At 38.4% G+C, this 17,707-nt stretch overlaps 3 protein-coding genes across 9 annotated transcripts in view; 1 reads left to right on the forward strand and 2 right to left on the reverse strand.

Moving 5' to 3' along the window:
- Positions 1 to 1,783: 1,783 nt before the first annotated feature.
- Positions 1,784 to 10,385, reverse strand: ccp110 (centriolar coiled-coil protein 110). Of its 3 annotated transcripts, XM_015055489.1 has the most exons (15): positions 10,173 to 10,385; positions 8,780 to 8,987; positions 7,702 to 7,830; positions 6,229 to 7,003; positions 5,854 to 6,144; positions 5,592 to 5,713; positions 5,001 to 5,178; positions 4,780 to 4,889; positions 4,129 to 4,245; positions 3,925 to 4,026; positions 3,731 to 3,847; positions 3,520 to 3,593; positions 3,277 to 3,342; positions 3,099 to 3,158; positions 1,784 to 2,274 (listed from the first exon to the last, which is right to left on the reverse strand). In XM_015055489.1, the coding sequence occupies exons 2-15, from the start codon at positions 8,939 to 8,941 to the stop codon at positions 2,199 to 2,201; spliced, it is 2,379 nt and encodes a 792-aa protein (XP_014910975.1). In that variant the 5' UTR covers positions 8,942 to 8,987; positions 10,173 to 10,385; the 3' UTR covers positions 1,784 to 2,198. The 3 variants fall into 3 exon arrangements, with proteins under 3 accessions (XP_014910975.1, XP_014910974.1, XP_014910973.1); XM_015055488.1 differs by having other exon boundaries at positions 5,854 to 7,003; positions 8,780 to 8,948; XM_015055487.1 differs by having other exon boundaries at positions 5,854 to 7,003.
- Positions 10,386 to 11,289: 904 nt separating this feature from the next.
- LOC106961626 (uncharacterized) lies at positions 11,290 to 13,432 on the reverse strand. 3 transcript variants are annotated; one of them, XM_015055472.1, is made up of 6 exons: positions 13,317 to 13,432; positions 12,234 to 12,331; positions 12,077 to 12,112; positions 11,790 to 11,942; positions 11,591 to 11,709; positions 11,290 to 11,511 (listed from the first exon to the last, which is right to left on the reverse strand). In XM_015055472.1, the coding sequence occupies exons 1-6, from the start codon at positions 13,424 to 13,426 to the stop codon at positions 11,389 to 11,391; spliced, it is 639 nt and encodes a 212-aa protein (XP_014910958.1). In that variant the 5' UTR covers positions 13,427 to 13,432; the 3' UTR covers positions 11,290 to 11,388. The 3 variants fall into 3 exon arrangements, with proteins under 3 accessions (XP_014910958.1, XP_014910960.1, XP_014910959.1); XM_015055474.1 differs by lacking the exon at positions 13,317 to 13,432 and having other exon boundaries at positions 11,790 to 11,980; positions 12,234 to 12,434; XM_015055473.1 differs by lacking the exon at positions 13,317 to 13,432 and having other exon boundaries at positions 12,234 to 12,413.
- The window catches only part of sun1b (Sad1 and UNC84 domain containing 1b), a 33,769-nt gene continuing 29,024 nt past the window's right edge, over positions 12,963 to 17,707 (forward strand). Inside the window, exon 1 of one of the 3 annotated variants that reach the window (XM_015055464.1) lies at positions 12,963 to 13,098. The gene's annotated coding sequence lies outside the window, so the exon portion shown is untranslated. Of the gene's footprint in view, positions 13,099 to 16,045; positions 16,360 to 16,397; positions 16,906 to 17,707 lie in introns of those variants that run through there. The other 2 variants (XM_015055460.1, XM_015055461.1) reach the window with 2 other exon arrangements.

The raw sequence follows: 17,707 nt of genomic DNA on the forward strand, positions 1-17,707 counted from the left end.
TAACTAATCGCTCCCAAGGGAAAGGACTAGATGACCTGTGTGTAGAACTTATAGACAAAACTTGCTTGCCTTTCGCCTCTTCTCTTTATCTCTCCCTTCTCTGAAAGTAATAGACAAGCTCTAACTGGACGTTATCAGAACGCGCGGTGGGCAGCTCGCTGGAGCGGTCCGCTGCGTCTTCTCCTTTCATGAAAGCTTGGTAAAAACTCACTTACGTTGTCTGTGGTTCTTTCTTTTCTATGTAGGTTCAGAAAACACCTATCAGTTATGTTTACCTTCATTCTTAGTCTCATCTAATCTCTTCCTAAGTCATTTTTAGAGAAGAAAAAAAAAAAGCTTTTATTGTGCATTTCCATGTGAAATTACATTAAAATACCACAGCAGTGTAAACTTTGAGATAAGCAGCGAAACACACAGAACTGTCTCAGAGTACACTCAGCACCATTAGCTCAGAAAGCACAGAAAGTTACTCAAAGCCCTTCAACAAGTCCGTTAATTAAACACACGTGGACAGTGCCTTGCAAAATTATTCATGTCACACTTTCACACGTGGGAAAACACACATTTCGGTATTTTACTGAGATTTTATGTGACAAACATAAATTAGTGCAAAATTATTGAGTGAAAGAAAAATGAAATACAGTGTTCAACTTTTACTGTAAACAGACTTATAAAACATTTACATTTTGGGACAAAGATGACGTGTGAAATCTTCTCGTTCTATACTTGCATCGTTCTCCTCCAATAATACTTGTTTGCCCACATAACTAAGACATCTCCTTACTTCTAAAGCCAGGTTGAACCCTGGCTAAATATCCAAGTTCCCCAATTTTTTCTTTTCTTTCATTTCACCTACTCTATTACAAGTTCTTCTGCATCGATTAAATTCAAATTATTTATATAGAACAATGTGAATTTGTATTCCACTCTTTGCACTCTTCACTCCAGGACCAAAATAAAATTCCCTGCAACAAACTGCATTTGGAATTCACATATAGTGAAAACAAGTCAACCTGTTTTGGTAGAAATCCAGCTGTTCTGTGAAGGCCTCAGATGTTTGTTGAAGAACACTGGAGGGCCATTATCTGAAGAACAGTATCTTAGCATTATCTCCATTTCGTGGAGAATTGTTCAATCCGTCATCTAAAAATGAAGAGAGTGGGAGAAATCTGCAGATCAGGCAAGGAGAGCAATACTAAAAGAACCCAGGAGGCTCATAGTGACTCTGGAGGAGCTGCACAGATCCACAGCTCATCTGGAGGAGTACACTTACAGGACAACTATTAGTTGTGCACTCCTCAAAAACTAGAGAGGCCAAAAGAAATCCACTATTGAAATAAAAAAAAAAAAAACATGGGTTTACATAAGCCAAGTAGGGAACACAGTGGGAGTAGTTGCTCTGGTCAAATGTTAACCGGGCTCTTACAACTCTTTGGCCTAAATAAAAACCCAAAAAACAACAAGACTAATGAATAACTAGACTATGCTGTGGGGATGTTTTCTTTGGCGGGGGTGGGAGAACTGGTCAAAGTTATTGAGAGAATGGAGATGCTTTTAAAAAGATTTCAAAACCGCTAAATTATTTCGTAATTTCACAATTACGCACCACTTTTTGTCAGCCTATCAAGTAAAATCCCAATACAAACATTTCAGCCTGTGGCTATAAGGTGAATACTGGTAAAGTCACAAAGTATGAATGAATTTGCAAGGCTCTGTGTACTACAACTCTTAAGACAACTATATTATCATGAAACTGATAATTCTAGAAAAAAAAATCTTACCACCACGAGCACTTAGTGTTTATGATCACAGGAGATAATAGAGAATAAACATGCTGGCAGCAAGGTGTAGTTCTCAGGCACAGATACATTTCTAACTTATTGTGTTTTGGCTCTGACTTACTTTCAGCCATTGAGCAGCTGCCTCTCTCTTTCTTAAATACTAGCCTGCTTATAAAATTCCTCAACACACATTACATTCTTGTTATACAATCATTTGTTGGAAGAAAAAAAAATACAGACACAACTTCAGCAGTTAACAACAAATTTGAACAATAAGATTGTATTACAAGTGGGCATTACAGTGAGATGGCGAACACAGATGGGAGTGAAACTTAGCAGCGCGGACAGTAGTACAGGATATCTAATAAAATATTTTAAAAATTCAAGTTAGCAGATCGTCAGGCATTAATGTGTTTGTTAACCCAAAGAGTGCTGCTTCTTTATGGTGTCCAAGCGCCTCACTCTCTCTTCTGGAGTCTTTCTGTACCAGCTCCTGGGGACAAACAGACACCGTCAGTCCTTATAGTAAAAGCATTGACTTCCTCTGGAATCAAAATGCTCAAAGATTTCTCTTTCTTTCTATACAAGTCAAGGTTCGATCTAGTCCGTTGAGCACACAGAGAAAAGGACAACTCCAAACATTCAGCCAGACTTGAACATTGCTGTTCAAAGATACTCTCCATTCAACATGCTATTGGTTAACATTTCAGATGTGACATATTCCTTAAAAGCTGCAGTTGCAATCGCAGAGAAATGTGGTTCCACATGCTGAGTGAACACAAATGTGTGTCACAGGTTTTAGGATTTTATTAATACATTTTAAAAGTCATGCATCTTGTTTCTTCCACTTCACAATTACCAGTATACAGTACATTGGTGATATCACATTTCTTGTGATAATTTAACACATAAAATTCCAATAATATATATTAAAGTTTGCTTTAGCAACGTGAACAAATTGGGAAAAAGTACAATGCATACAAAAACTCTTGCAAGTCTCTGACTGTGAGCAACATTTCTGGAGTAATACTATAGCACATAAAATAAACAAACCTTAAGAATTACCTCAGAAATGATGTGTAACAAAAGAAAGTATGTAAACTAACAGTAAAATGCATCAAGAACTCTGATTTAGGTTAAAACAGATATGCTGAGTCAAGTTTGAATGGATTAAATTAATCTCAGTAACAGCAATAAACTAATCAATCAATAAATCCATAATGGAAAAAAGTAAATTAAAAATAAAAAAAAATGTTTATGTGATTTAAAGCACTTTACAGGTTTAAAACAAAAAAACATAAAAGGTAGAAAAGTCACCCCTGACGGTTCAGCTGGCCTGGAGTAGACGAAGTCTGGCCCTGACTTGGCTTCTGAACTCTGGAAAACAAACAAAACAGAAATCTCAAGAAAATCTGAAAAAGATTAAGGATAAACTACACAAACCCTGAGAACATGATGTCAAAGAAAGTGTAAAAGGAAAATAAATATCAGTAACCTGTTGGTGGTTGGGCTTTTTGGCTTATGCTGCGCCTTTCTGGCCGCTGCTGGCGATTCGCTGACCCTGAACAATCGCCAAACGTAAAGAACAAAAACAGAGCTAGTCATCTGAAATCCTCCTGACAACAGTAAGGAATGTTGGGAGGAAAATCCTAAGAGACACTCTGCCTTTCCTTACTGATGAATGAAAGTAACTTTACATTTTTCCGTAAGGAATAAATGAATGTGTGTTTTTCCGTACTTCTTCTTCCTGTCCAGAGACCTCTGTGTAGCAGCAGAGAGAGACACTCTGTCTTTGGGGGTCTTTGCTTTCTCCTGCAGGGGAGATCCAGATTTAGAATGAAACCTAATAAAATGTGGAGCTAGACAGAAATCAGAAAATATTCTCCCTAATTAATATCTTCCTCTGCTTTATTTTTCTATGTGATACTCGGCCAGTATTGTCAGATTACCAGATCTCGAAGCTTCCTCTCAGCACGCAGCTCCCTGTCCTGCTGCAGAAGGGCCAGTCGGTCCCTCAAAGGTATTTCAAAGAAGATCTCATGGATGTCATACAGGGCTGCACGTAGCTGAAGGACAAATGTGCAAATAGAAACACAAAAGGCAAGGGGGACCTCTGCTGGCTGCACACAGTAATATCACATACCTGAGCTCTGACTCTCTCCTGCAGGGAGAGATCTTGTGAAGTGTAGGGTCCTCTCTTCTGTGCAGCTTCAGTCTCAAATGACTGAATGAATTCTCGCGTATCCTAAGGTAGAGATTTACAAAAGTATTTTTTTGCCTAGTTGATATTTTGAAAAGTTTTAATGTTTTCACTTGTGAAGTCCTTTTCGCCTGGATGCGATCTTACCACAACGGTTTGATACAGTTGTTTCAGCTTCTCTGTTTTGAGCAGCCTGCGTGTGAGGAAGCCACGAATCATGGCGCCAATTTGACAAAAAGCCTTCTGATGCTCTGCTGTTAGAACCTGCAAACCAAACGAGTTCACAAAGAGAGGTGGTGGGGGGGGGGTTCATAAAGATGGACAAGTTCCACTGAAAACATGCTGTTTTCAAATCAAATTAAACCAAAAATATCAAACAGAACATAGACAATGGACAAAACCAGCTATCAATGCCAAAGATGTGACCGATCTGTAAAATGAACTGAATTGCATATGTGGAGATGCAAATAGTGCATTAACATCAATGTAAATTTGAAACAGAAGTTACTTTTGTTTATGCACCAGTGAAAGTCACTTCGGACAGTTGTGGTTTCATCAATTTTGAGCCCAACCTGATCATTTTGAGTTAACTAGTACAAATGCATCAGGGGGTGAGGGTTCCTACAATAGTTTAATTTAAAAATCACATCATTTTCCAGTTTCTAGATTTTTCATTTAGTTTGTTTAAGCAAATATAACTGGGAGTGACTGAATTTATAGAGGGTAACATGCCCATGTCAGCATCTTGAATTACTAGGTTGCACTCATTCAGTGTGGAGGAAGCATGTTTATGCTGACCAGACTTAGCCTCGCTCGGGATTTGTTTGCTGTCCTTGAAGAGCCCCACAGATAAGCAGCAGGCTGGACAGGGGGGGTCATCACACTAGCAGGAACCGCACTGGGAAAACCTGGAAGAACATCAAACAATGTACTTTTAAGAAAAAAAACTATACAGCTTAAAACGATTACCTGCAGCAGAATGTTTTAAAATAACAAGACACCAATGAATGAACTGGTACCTAAGGTGTGCCCAGACGGTCGCTCTGATGACGTGTGAATGGGGCTCAGTCCAGGACAGGAGGGGCTCATAATGGGACAGCTGCCACTCACAGACCTGTAGCTCCAGTCAAACGTGTCCCCACTTCTTGGCCTCTCACACTCGTGCTTCTTCAGTCTTCTCTCCGTCTCCTCGAGCTCCTGGACGTCAGAGAAAAAAAATAAAAGCTCTCTGCATTGAACAAGACACACAGACAAGACAGTGAACTCAGGTTATGGCTTAAAAATACAATCTGAACTAGTTTCCTGTGTGTTCTGGCAAAATTAAACTTTTTGCAGCTATCCCAAATAGTTGAATCTCGGTGAATTAAATATGTTGGTGTAGATTCAGTAATAAAAAGATATATATATCTATTACCCACAGAGTGACATATTTAAAATGTGTTTTTCAATTAATTCTAATGGTTTTGGCTTATTTTTGACCAAATGAAATGAAATAACTTTTCTATCAGAGTCTAGCTTATTTAGCCTTTGCATCTTGAGGAACAACAAAATAAAAAAGATAAAAAGATCACTACATTACTAAAAGTACTTCTTTTACACTTTGTTCTCACCAGATGGAGGCGCTGTTGCTCCTTTTCCTGCTCAGCTAGAAGGATGGACATCTGCAGGGCATGTTCCTCCTCTAAACGCCTTTGCATATCTTCCAGAGCCTGGGCTCGCCACTGTGTCTCCTCTGTGTGTTTCCAAACAAAGATACAAGCAAAATCCTCTAACTCCACTTTAGAATAAAAGGAAGAATTGAACTTGGAGGAAAGGTGATACCCGAGTAGGAAAAAACAATTCAGAAATAAAATACTCAATAAATAAAGTCACCTGACTTGACTTGTAACTCAGTAGCATTTCTCAGGACAACTGGTGTTTTCTTGCTGTTGTTTGGAACCGGGGACTCGTCTGGAGTCCCACGGGGCCTCAGCACACACGCAGAAGGGCTTTCTACCTTGTATGATTGGTTCAAAGGGGCAGCAGGGGTGCGCCTACTTGGAGCAAGCCACGTAACACCTGCCATGAAGCGAGGGAGCCTTTCCTGGCTCCGGTCAACCTGCTCAGCTCCAGACTGGAAGGTATTTAGCTGGCTGTCCAGTGTGTGGCAGCGCCGGCGAAATCCTAAAGACAGATGATCGTGGTGTGTCATGGCGCTGGGTACAGAGGAACTCACGGGGTTGTTGTTCTCTTGCACTGGACTGGTACCGCAGTGACTGGACCGACGGCTGCTATCCCTCCTCTCTACGCCCCAGTTGCAGATGGAACCAGCCGAGAGAACCTCTGACCAGTCCACCCGTCCAGCGCCATCCTCTACCCTCCCTGGGCTTCGAGCGATTAGGTCTCCAGGGGCAATAGGAAACGAGATGTGGATGTTCCCTGTAGAAACTGGCCGTGGTTTGCGCCTACAAGGTCGGGGGCTGACGCTGGACTCCGGGCTAGGGAGGTGAGCATATCGTTCTGGTTTGACCGGTGAGAGGGGGACAGACTTTTGGGGACTGGGGTCATACGGAGGCTGCTGCTGCATTGGAGTTGGGCCAACCGGGCTGTGGTGCAGACTGAATCCAAACTCAATACCAGAGTCCCTGATGGGGCTACACCTCTGCTGCTGTTTGAGAGAAACACTCTCTGCTGGGGGAACCTTGCTGATCGGGTCAACCATCTCTGCTGGTCTCTGCTGATTCTGCTCCCGTTGCACGTACTCCCTCGATCTCTTAAGGAGGCTGTCCAAGCTTATGTCCTCATCATCCTCCTCTTCCTCTTCACTTCTCTCTTCATTCTCGACTTTTAAGTCCTTCTCTTCTTTGTATCCATTAACAATGGGCATCTCAGAGCTAGGATGAGAAGGTGGCTCTACTACGTTTGGCCTAAATTCAGGAACTTTGGGAAGCCCAGGTGAGTCAGTGACCAAAGTGTAGCCGCTGACAGTCGCAGATTTACAAACTGGGGGCTTTATGTTTTTCTCATGTGGCACGTCTTGCACCTGAAGAGAAAATACACAGACAAAAAGCTTTTCAAGTAGAGGGAATACTGTATACAAACTTGTTAAAAGTTTAAATGCACTCAGAACAGGCTTGAATGTCTTCAACGTTGAATCTTTATTGATCTGGTTGTACTATTAATTTTTTAGGCTACAATAATCAAATAAAATAAAATGTTAATAAATTTATTATGGAGTTTTTTCTAATTCAGATACCTTGTTTCTTTAAATGGATCCAAAATGTATCGTCATTCCCCCCGTTTTTAAATAAACATCCCCATGTTTTATGTTTGTCCCAGTTTGTCAGATTTGCAAGAGAGCGACATTTTTTTACAAAATGAGTTGACAAAACATGGCTTTAATCAGATAAAAATATCTCAGCTCTCTGGGGCAGATTTTAAATCAGGCACTCTGTATTTAACTCTGCAAATGTCACCAGAGATTTTAGGGCAATGTGTAATTTAGTTTTTGTGCCACATCCTTGCACAGATGCACCTATTTTTACACTTGAGGCACGAATATGAAATCTTTATATGGAGGAAAACATTCCTCTTTTTTCTTTCCTCGCTGTCATAAACATTTATGACTTTAATCTTCAGATTGTGTTTGACTAATTTGCTTTCACAGGAATCTTTATTTTGCCAGCGCAACATTTTCTTCATATCAACTTATGTGTCTAGGAAGATGCATTGTAGACTGACCTGTACGTGGTCCAGAATGACTTGAACTCGGGCCATAAGCTTGTTTCTCTGCAGGTTCTCTCTGTTCTGCTCCAGCTGGATCGCCCTCTGTCTGTAGCCATGCATAGCTGTGTGCTGCTCTGCACGCAGCTGAAAGAAAAAGTTCATCTTTTTATCTTCTGTTAAGGTGATTCACAAACTCTCACGGTGTCCACACAGATAAAGAATTAGTTAAAGTCTTTACCAAAATGGGGTTTTTTTTGTTTGTTTTTTTTACATTTTTGGAGTTAAAAATCTTAAGATTCTTTCTGTGAGATCCGGGGAAAGAGTTCCTGAAATGGGATGATTCCTGAACACTTTTTGTCAGCAGTGAGGAACAAATGGGTTTTTCAATCAGGCCTGATTCAGCTCCTCATCGATTACCTTTTATCTATTTTCTGTGCCAACTGCTGACGTAATTAGACTCGTCTTATGTGAGAACTCCTGACTTCTTTTAGCAAGAAAATCAAAGGTTCAAACAGTGGAATACCTTAAATGGAATGTTGTTTTTAAAGCGACAAACTGGACTCATGCTTTCTGTATTAAGGGAAGCCAAACGATGAGCCAAAACAGGCTTTGAAGTGATGAATTACCATGTTTGACAGAAATGTTAGATTCTCAAGGTCTTGCAAAGAAATGCAGGAGTATATTTTTATACACCTTACAATAAAATGTCTTATTTTTTGTTCTTATCTTTGTGTGAAGATGCATGCTTCCATTTTGACTGTCTCTTAGATGCTGTTACGCTTGAATTTCCCCACTGAGAAAAGAAAAAAAAAGGATATCTCTATTCCATTCTATAAAAATTTGAAATGAAATAGAAAAGATTCTTTGTTTTATAAAATGTATTGAAGTTGTGTTGATTCCACCCTGAAAACAAGTAGTCAAACAACTTAATAAAAGCCACAAATAAATATGATATTCATGTATATAAAGCGTAAAATAAACTTCCCATTGGAACTGGAACTCGCAAACATTGATTACATATCGAATCATTAGATATGGGTTCTGTTTTGGACTAATAAAAAAGCTCATTATTTCACAACTCTGGCTTGCTTACCAAAGGCAAAAGTATAGGTCTCCCATGAAAGCGGATGACAGAGCCTGTTTTCAGGGAACATAGCGGCTCACATGTCTTCTTCTTGAGTTTCCCCTCCTGCAGCATGGCCAAACTCCGCATACAGAACTCCTCATAGCTCTCCATCCCTGGACGACCACACATCCACTCTCTGGGCAGGAAACACACACCATGTAGCCTTGTCACCCAGCTGTTTAAATCAAATCAAATAAAGACTTGGAATTACAAAAAAGTTTGCGAACCCTTTGGTTTACTGTACACTTAGTTTGACTATAAAGTATCATTTACACATATTTGCCACACATGACTTCAAAAGTCAGCATATTCTGCTTGGATCTTATGCAATAGGCCAACGTGAAGTAGTGCATGACTGGAAAAAGGAAGAAGATATATATTGTTTCCGAGGTTTTGGACAAATAAAAATCTGCATTTGTATTTAGTGTCATGGAGGCCAGAGATGGCGTTTTGGGGAGGTTTAAGGCAGAATTATATTTTAAAACAAGCATCACTTGAAACAAGAAAAAGTAGACCTGCTGCAAACCTACTTCAAACTAAAATGACAGAAGAAGAAGTTTTTATTAAAGAAGCATCCAATAAGCCCAAGGTAACTGCAGGAGCTCCAGAGATCCACTGCTCAGGTAGAACAATTCGACAACAAAATTTCCCACCTGATCTATTAGTTGTGCAGGCAACAAACCATATGAAAACCAGATATCCTTTCCCACTCCCCGTTTCAGTAATGCACCAATTTGTGCTGGTTTATCACATAAAATGTCCAATTAATACATGTTTGTGAAAAGGGGGTGTCAACATTTTTAATGGCACTATATAATGTAATCAGGAGAGTAGAAGTCCCCTGTAACAATGAAGCTCTGTTTGCTCTCATGTTGTCTCATCACATTCCTGCCATTCTTTTCTGAAGGACTTAGCTGATGACTCGTTTCCTTTTCCGGTGCTTGTGAAAAATGCAGATGGGATTGTGTGTCAAATCAATGCGGTGTATTTTTGGAATATCTGTCAGCAATTATGAGAACAGTGTAGTCCATACAGATTTACGGCGTAAGACAATTGGCACAAAGATTTTTTTTCTTTTTTTTTCCATGGAACATAACCTTTGTCGGTATTACGCTTAAGTTAAAGACAACGCCTTTATAAAGCTGTAACCTCTGACTACCACACAGATTCATGCAGCCCATCACAGCACAGCATGGGCGGGGATGGTTTCCTTTTGGCCCCGCGCTGTTTTAGAGCATGCTTAACCGAATTTGTTCACTGTAATTCAAACATCACCACGGATATCTTCTGAAGCGTTAGAGACCTTTTAATCCAGATGTGCCACATAGAATGACAGCAGATAAACAGCGAGTAGCCATACCTGCGGTTTAGACGGGAAACAGTCGACTATCTTCTGTCGTTTTGCCCCGACGGGCAGTCTTACATGCAGAATAATCTCGCGGAGATGCTAAATATGGGAGGTTTAAGCAGCATGGTTTAGCGTCTGTGCTCCTAATCACGGTTTGACCATCATCGCGGTCATGATCGCTTTCCAACCCTTCCGGGCTCCAACAGCGCCTCCTAGCAACGGGAGCACGCGCCGAACAGTCCAGTCGTTGCTAAACATATTTCTTAGTATGTTAACACATTATGTACGTCATGAAATTTCTGTTTTAGCATAACAGAAAGTAGTAAAACCTTGTGTAATGAAAACCTTGAACAGATTCAATCATTTTCATTTAATTAAAAAGAACAAATATCACATTATTTGTCGATTTTTTTTTAATGATTCATAATGGTCTCCTTTTAACATCACAAAAACTTGACATTTTATAAGACGTGTGCATTTTTGAGAGGCTCTGTTGGTGTTTTTTTATTTATTTTCTCTTTGCTTATATGCTTGTTCCCTTGTCTACTGTGACAAGAGAACAAGTAAAGTGAGAATAAGAGAAATTTGGTATGTTGTGTCATATTTTCATCCCAAAGAAATCAGAATTTGCATACAACATAAAAGTAAACATATTGTGTACATTTACTAAACTAATATAATTTAGAAAAGTTTAGCCTCAAGAATTATACAGAGCATGAAAACAATGTATTTTTTTTCTTTCCTGAATCTCTCTAAATGTTTCATTTATGTACATATAAGGTGCCTATTAGTGTGGAGTGTGCTGTAAGGTCCACTGTGCTTTTTTGCTTTTGAAAAACAATGTTGTGTTTTTAAAAAAATAAATAATTCAACATTTTTGCAAGTCATGCAAAATGTCTAGTATTTCACAACTAAAAGCACTGGAATCGCAATTAATTTTTTATGAAAGCAAGAGAAAAAAGTTGTCTTTGACCCATAAGAAAGGTGAAAATGATATTTTCACAGTCTCCTCCTAAATATTTTAGATGTTCTTCTTGTTATGTTGCATGATATAAGAGAACCTATTTCCACAATGTGCAACATGGTACAAAGACATTCACTAACAGACAAACAAAATGCAACAAAATACTCATCTGAATACAACCAATTGTATTTCATGTGACTTCTTTCTTATATTGACACCCCAAAAATGCAAAATACAATACAAAGTAAAAACAATGTTTCAGCTTCACAACTCATTTCTTCTCTGTTCGGGAGAAGCTTCATATATTGGCTGAGAAATGCGCACATTTTCCGGATTGTCTCGAAGCATGCCAGCAATTTCATCATCTGTCAAGGTGGCTTTGGAATCCTGTCACAAAGACAAAACAATGAAAACAAGTTATAACAGAACAAAGCAATAGAGTCTGAACAATATATCAAAATCTTACTTGAAAGGTCTGGCGCTTGACCCCAATACATGCGTGGGACAGCTCATAACACAACACTATGTCCAAATTCTTTGTCTCTTTCTTCACTAAAGCAGCCCGGAACTGGGTACGGTGAGAATCTAGGAATAAAACATAATAGGCTGTGAAACACGCATTAATATTGTGAATTTTTTTTGTTGTTGTTGTTTGACAGTTTTACCCAACAAGTGGATGCAGGCTGATTTCATTGCATCTTTAGAAACATGCTCATGGTTGGAAGTCAGAAGTTTTTCACATAGGCGCCAACTGAGGAGCTTGTCTATCGCCGTGTGTCTGCTCCCAGCTGGGGCTTCTTTTATTCCTTTCTCAATCTCTGGAAAGCATTGAGCATAAATTATTTGCTTCCCATGCCTTAAAGAAAATAAAAAGTCACACCACAAACATGTGCCTCCCAGATATAATAAATAAATCATTTACAAGTTGTGAGGCAAGTTTAGTCCTGCATACCTCGTGCTGCTGTTAGGCAGCTTTCGCAGTAAGAGTCTGATAAAAAAAAAAAAAAAAACAGACTGGAGATTCAATTAAGCTGACACCGACATATGCAAACACAACAAATTCTTTCAAAGCTAAAAGCAGTATTTTTATTTTTATTTTTTTTACTTACAGCGATCTGTGGCATGAGACTGCACAGGAAGAGAGCATCCCATACACATAAGAAAAATGATTGTTTTCATGGTCCTTGGTGTGTACATTATGTGCCAGCTAAAAGCATATAAACAGAAGCTAACTCTGAGAACAAGCTTTTTACCTTTTACGCAGTCTGGTCATGTGATCTCAGTGACAATGAGTTTACGTCACAACCACTGACAAATGTCAACTGTACTGTCCAGTTTTTCAGGTTTTGTCTGGATGCTTGAAAAACAGCCCAGGGTCTGAGTAGGAGCTGAATGGAACACCAGATAAGGTTCTGTGAAGGAATCCTTTTACCAGCAATTAACACTTCTAAATTTAAACCTAAACTCAAGCTATCAATGAAATTTATATTTTACATTTTTACCTTTTACTTGAAAAAAAGACTTCCTTAAAGTGCCATACCTGACAAATTAGCTTATTTTGATTATCAATAAATGTTTAGAAATTGTATTAGTAGCATAGTAATAGTGTAATGATAATAATAACATAATTTCTGAAACTTTGTTATAATTAGTTCAACTTAACTGTTTAATCAGTTGATCAGAAAAAGTCCCTTACTGTTTTCAAAAGTGGTCACTAGGTGGCACTGTTTGTACGTTGAGAGCGTCGTCACTGTATTTTTTTTAAGGCGTTAGATTGTTTGACAAGTTTGGGCATTTTTACCATATATGGACTGGCTGCGTGACGTATGTGTCCGAACGGAAAGTGTGACCATGTGTGCGGGAAAAGCGAACGTTAGACCAAAAATGTTTTTAATGGAAAAGACGATGTCTTCGAGCGAGCTCAAGCTATAGCTCCTGTACATCCTAAAAATACCCACAGGCAGAGTTAACGCAGTGAGTAGTCTAGTTTTTTGTGTTTTTAGTTACTTTTTTTTTTAACTGATTACTCGTGTTTTATTAGGTGTTATGAATGGTTTAAGCTAACATTGCTGTTCTTCAAATTTCTGTTACTTTTTAAACTGTTCTCTCGTTTTATTCTGAGCTGTTATGAATAATCGAAGCTAACATTGGAGTTTTTCCACATTTTTATTGCTCTTTTTAACTAATTACTCATTTCATTCTGAGCTGAGCATGAATAGTTGAAGCTAATGTTGCAGTTCTTCACATTTCTGTTAGCCCGGTTGTATCGTTGTTTTGTTTGGTGACAAACCCATGTTCTCATTTGAACTAATACTATTAACGAATACTGTTTGCTAAGCAACAGTATTATGTTAATGACACAACGTGCTGGCAAAAGACAAACTGGTTCCAGAACGACCAGTCCTGTACCGAGCCAATCTTTCCTTATTTACCTTCATGCTAATAGGAGCTCTTCAGTTTCTCAGGTTGAACTACAGTAATTCCTGTAAAACCATGGCGTTTTCTCTTGTGCAACTTAGATAAGTTTATAATAAAGTGAAAGCTGTTTCACTTTATTTCCTTCAAAATGAACGATTGGATGAATTATATTTGATTTTTTTATGAATCAGAAGTCTTATACATCATTATTATGTATTAAAAATAATAAAAATGGCTAATAGTGGAAAGAGAAATATTGATATACACTACTCAAAAAAATAAAGGGAACACTCAAATAACACATCCTAGATCTGAATGAATGAAATATTCTCATTGAATACTTTGTTCTGTACAAAGTTGAATGTGCTGACAACAAAATCACACAAAAATCATCAATGGAAATCAAATTTATTAACCAATGGAGGCCTGGATTTGGAGCCACACACAAAATTAAAGTGAAATGTTCCCTTTATTTTTTTGAGCAGTATACATCTGTCTATATGCGTAAATAAAATACCATACAAACAAGCTGCGTTTATATCCCTAAAAGTCTAATGGCAGCTAAAAATGTTGAAGTCCACAGATTATTATTATCAGTTTCATTGATTATGCTGACTAGAAACAAGAGTCCAACTCCAGATGTTTACTCTTTGGGGAAGAGCTGCATTCTATCTTTAGTATCTGAGATAGTCCAAAAAACAAGTTAGCTGTCCAGCAGATGGAGCCTTAGTCATGAAAACCGTTTTTTTCAATCTGCCCAAAACAAGATTAGCTGTCATTCACATCCGAAACCTTAGTAATTTTGGAGGACAGCAATTGCTGAGTCATTTAGTGACTCCAGTAAACACAAGTAATTCTACAAATCTAAGCCTAGATTATTACAAAAGAAATGGCTATTTGCTAGGCTCCTTATAGCTTTTAAAGCTTCACATAGTACATGTGTTACCTTTGGTTGTTAAAATCAAACATCTAGAGAAGAACAGTGGCGCTTTCAATGCTCCATGGGCATATTTTGCACTCATCTGAAAGAAGTCCATTGTCCAAATATGGAAACTGTCTGATGGTTTATTAATCCGTTGGGGGCCATGCTTTAAACAAAGTTCCATTCTCACTGCTTCCTGGTACTCCCTTTGCACTTTTTTGTTTTTTTAAATGTCATCCCAGCGCCAGCCCTATAATGGGCCAACTTACGCCAAACTAAACATTTATCTAAAAATAAATTTGCAAATGAAAGTGTTAAATGAACCAAAAAAAAAAAAAGGGGATAAATGAAAACACATATTTGAACTAATTCAAAGTGTTTATTTTTGATGTAATTTTATAGATTTTCAAGTTGCAACAAAGGCTTTTATAAATAGTGTTTCCTGGTTAACAGTGAATGTCTGTCACTTTTGCTTTTTCCCGTTAATTTATTGAGTTAGTTCCTGCAGGCTTAAAAAAAGATACTTTATCTTTTGTGTTGGAGAAAGTGGATGATATCAGAATGGAATCTTATCTTGACTGGAGACAAATGGCATGCGACAAACATCTGAAACAATGGATTGTATTTCTGAAAATGACAATGAATACTGCTGCTCCCACATTATAACTGATGTGTGCAGCATCACTGTCTGTTTGTAATTTTAGTTATTACTTTTTTTTTTTACCGTAGAGGATTGTATTTTGGAACAAGTTTAAAATACTCAACTAACTTTTGAGTTGTTTCTTTGGTACAACAAGTTTTCTGCCTTCAACGTAATTCCAGAGCCATTAGATCTGCTCCTAGCTGTTCCTCACTCCAGCTTAGTTAGAAAAGAAAATTGTGCCGTCGCACCATATCTTCAAACTCCTGTTACTGTGCTTTGTTCTTTTACTTCATTCCTTCTGTCTTGTAAAATGTTAACTTGTAAAACAAGAGTCTTATTGAAGTTTCTTGTTTTCCGGTGGAGAAAATCTATTGTTTTGTTTAAAAAAAAAAGAGAGAGAGATTTTATCAGGTTTGTGTGATTTATTTATTTTAAAGCTAAAGCAGCCCAGATTATGAATAATTTATGCTTTAGCTATACATCTGCCTTTAAAATAGCACTTTTTGTCACAAGTGAAGCTTTACACGGGAGGAACTGGAATAGTTACTCTGAGAAGAAGACAGGTGCAATTCATTATTTTGTTCCCCAATGACTGTAAAATATACATTAGAACAGTGTGATTATGTCACATTTCTGCACTATGATAAGGACAACTTCCACAGGTTTGTAACAGCTTTGCTTCACCTTTATAATGTTGATGCTTAACAGTGAAAGAAGTGACCATATTAATAACTCACCTGCCAGCTTGCATATTTGATCGTAATAAATAACTAACAAAGTCCTGTGGCTGATAATAGACGGCATTCGTTGGCAGTGACACTTGTCGTGCATTAACCCTGAGCTTCCCAGCGGTTCAGTGCGAGTCCTGTCCGCGCACAGAGCAGCAGCTCCAGTGCGGTGCGAGCCTTTGCAGCTTTCCTCCAATAGATTCAAACTGGGCGCTCCGGCCCGACAATGGAGGGCCTGGGAGTGGGAGGATCAGCTCGGGAGCGATCCTTCTGGCTTTGTTAACGCCCGGGAAGCCATTTTGGAAGTCAGCTTGTTGTGCCGCAGCAGTTAACAGACACTTGCTACCTGCAAACTTCCGAGCGTTTCTGTCAGAAATTTGCGGTGACGGAGCGGATCGATCAGTCCGCAGCGATCGGGAACCTCTGAGGATCCCCGCAGCGGGATGCTGGCGGAACTTGGCGCATCTTGCGTTGTTCCTTCGGATTACGCTTTTAAAGAATAACATTCATGGATTCTGACGCGGGCAAGTTGATCACCCTGCTGTTGCCACAGTTTTGTGTTGTTGTTGTTGTTGTTGTTGTTGTTGTGCATTTGAATCGATTTCAAATAAACCTTGCTGCTCTCCTTTACCAACTGTTTCGATTGCGAACGCTGTATCCGGCCTTTGTTTATTTGTTTAATTTATCTCGAATCTAAACGAATCTATTCAATTTATGGTGGCATATATTAATATATGCGGATGCACATTTCTATTGAAGTGTGTTAGCCGTGTTTGCATTGGGAAAATATAAAGACAGAGCGGCGCAGTGTTAGTGACGCTGTTATCTAAATACTGCCAGCTCCAAATATAGCGCAGGGCAACGTGAGAATGTTACGAGGCTTACATGTCATTTGACTCGACAGCCTGCTGTTATTCTGAAAGTAAACATGTTTGAATTTAAATTTCCTTTTGGTCTGGGTCATTGTTTTGATGGTCGGTGGCCAAATGTTTTATTTTTTTTTTCTTTTTTCAGTGTTCGTCGCAGGTGGTTTGCGTAAAGGAGGCAGCAAAATATCTGTGTGAAATGAGGTGAACCATGATATTAATATAACTACAGGGAAGCCGTCTTTGTTAACTGTAGTGCTGCCTTTTTTTACTGTTATTGTTCAGTCTGTCTCATAGTCAATGCTCTGCAAAATGGAAAATGATGATAATTGTGGAATTGATTCATTGAATTTCTTAATATGTCTAGAAACTAATCCTAGCTGAATTTAATCAGTCCTCTTGGCTTTTGGGTATTTGTTTCCCATTATCCCTCCTTTTCGGCTTGGGGACTTTAGTGTGGATTTGATTAAGATTATGTGTAAGGATTTTGGTGGAGATTTGTTTTCCTATTATTGATTGTACAATTTTTGTCATCTAAAGTGATGCAAGCTTGATTTGGCCAAACAGCCTAATGGTAAATTATCAGTCTATGTCTACCACACCTTACAAAATCATTTATCCCCTTTGAACCTTTCCGTTTTCTGTCTGATAATGATCATAAACTTTATTGTACTTTATTGGGAGTTTTTATGCTTCATGCTGAATTAAACAAGCGTCACAAGATATATTATTTGCTAGACAGTTTGGATGCACGACACTTAAATGACCAAATAACACTTATTGTATTTGAGTAATTGTTTGTGATATCCATATTACATAAAGTAATATTGGTTCTAAGGATGAAATGAGAAATTTGTAATGTGTTGTGCAAACCTACCAAGGCATGACCATCTACTAGAGATGTGCCGATCAGGTTTTTTTTCCTACCGATACCGATCACATAATTTTTTTATTTTTTTTTTAATCATAAACACTACCGGTTACATTATGTGGAAAAAGGAACCAT

This window comes from Poecilia latipinna, unplaced genomic scaffold, assembly GCF_001443285.1.
Source record: "Poecilia latipinna isolate Pla-1442-1.1 unplaced genomic scaffold, P_latipinna-1.0 Scaffold1317, whole genome shotgun sequence".
NCBI classification, from domain to species: domain Eukaryota; kingdom Metazoa; phylum Chordata; class Actinopteri; order Cyprinodontiformes; family Poeciliidae; genus Poecilia; species Poecilia latipinna.

Bases quoted from the DNA above. Each gene is read 5' to 3' on its own strand.
- LOC106961626 (XM_015055472.1), bottom strand. From the start codon at position 13,426: ATGAGAACATGGGTTTGTCACCAAACAAAACAACGATACAACCGGGCT. The intron at 11,943-12,076 runs GTATGCAGGACT...AATGCTTTCCAG, and splicing joins CTGCCTAACAGCAGCACGAG to AGATTGAGAAAGGAATAAAA. The intron at 11,512-11,590 runs GTAAGATTTTGA...TCTTTGTGACAG, and splicing joins TCAAGCGCCAGACCTTTCAA to GATTCCAAAGCCACCTTGAC.
- ccp110 (XM_015055488.1), bottom strand. From the start codon at position 8,941: ATGTGTGGTCGTCCAGGGATGGAGAGCTATGAGGAGTTCTGTATGCGG. The intron at 5,179-5,591 runs GTGAGAACAAAG...TCTGACGTCCAG, and splicing joins AGCAACAGCGCCTCCATCTG to GAGCTCGAGGAGACGGAGAG. The intron at 3,343-3,519 runs GTACGGAAAAAC...GCGATTGTTCAG, and splicing joins TCTCTGGACAGGAAGAAGAA to GGTCAGCGAATCGCCAGCAG.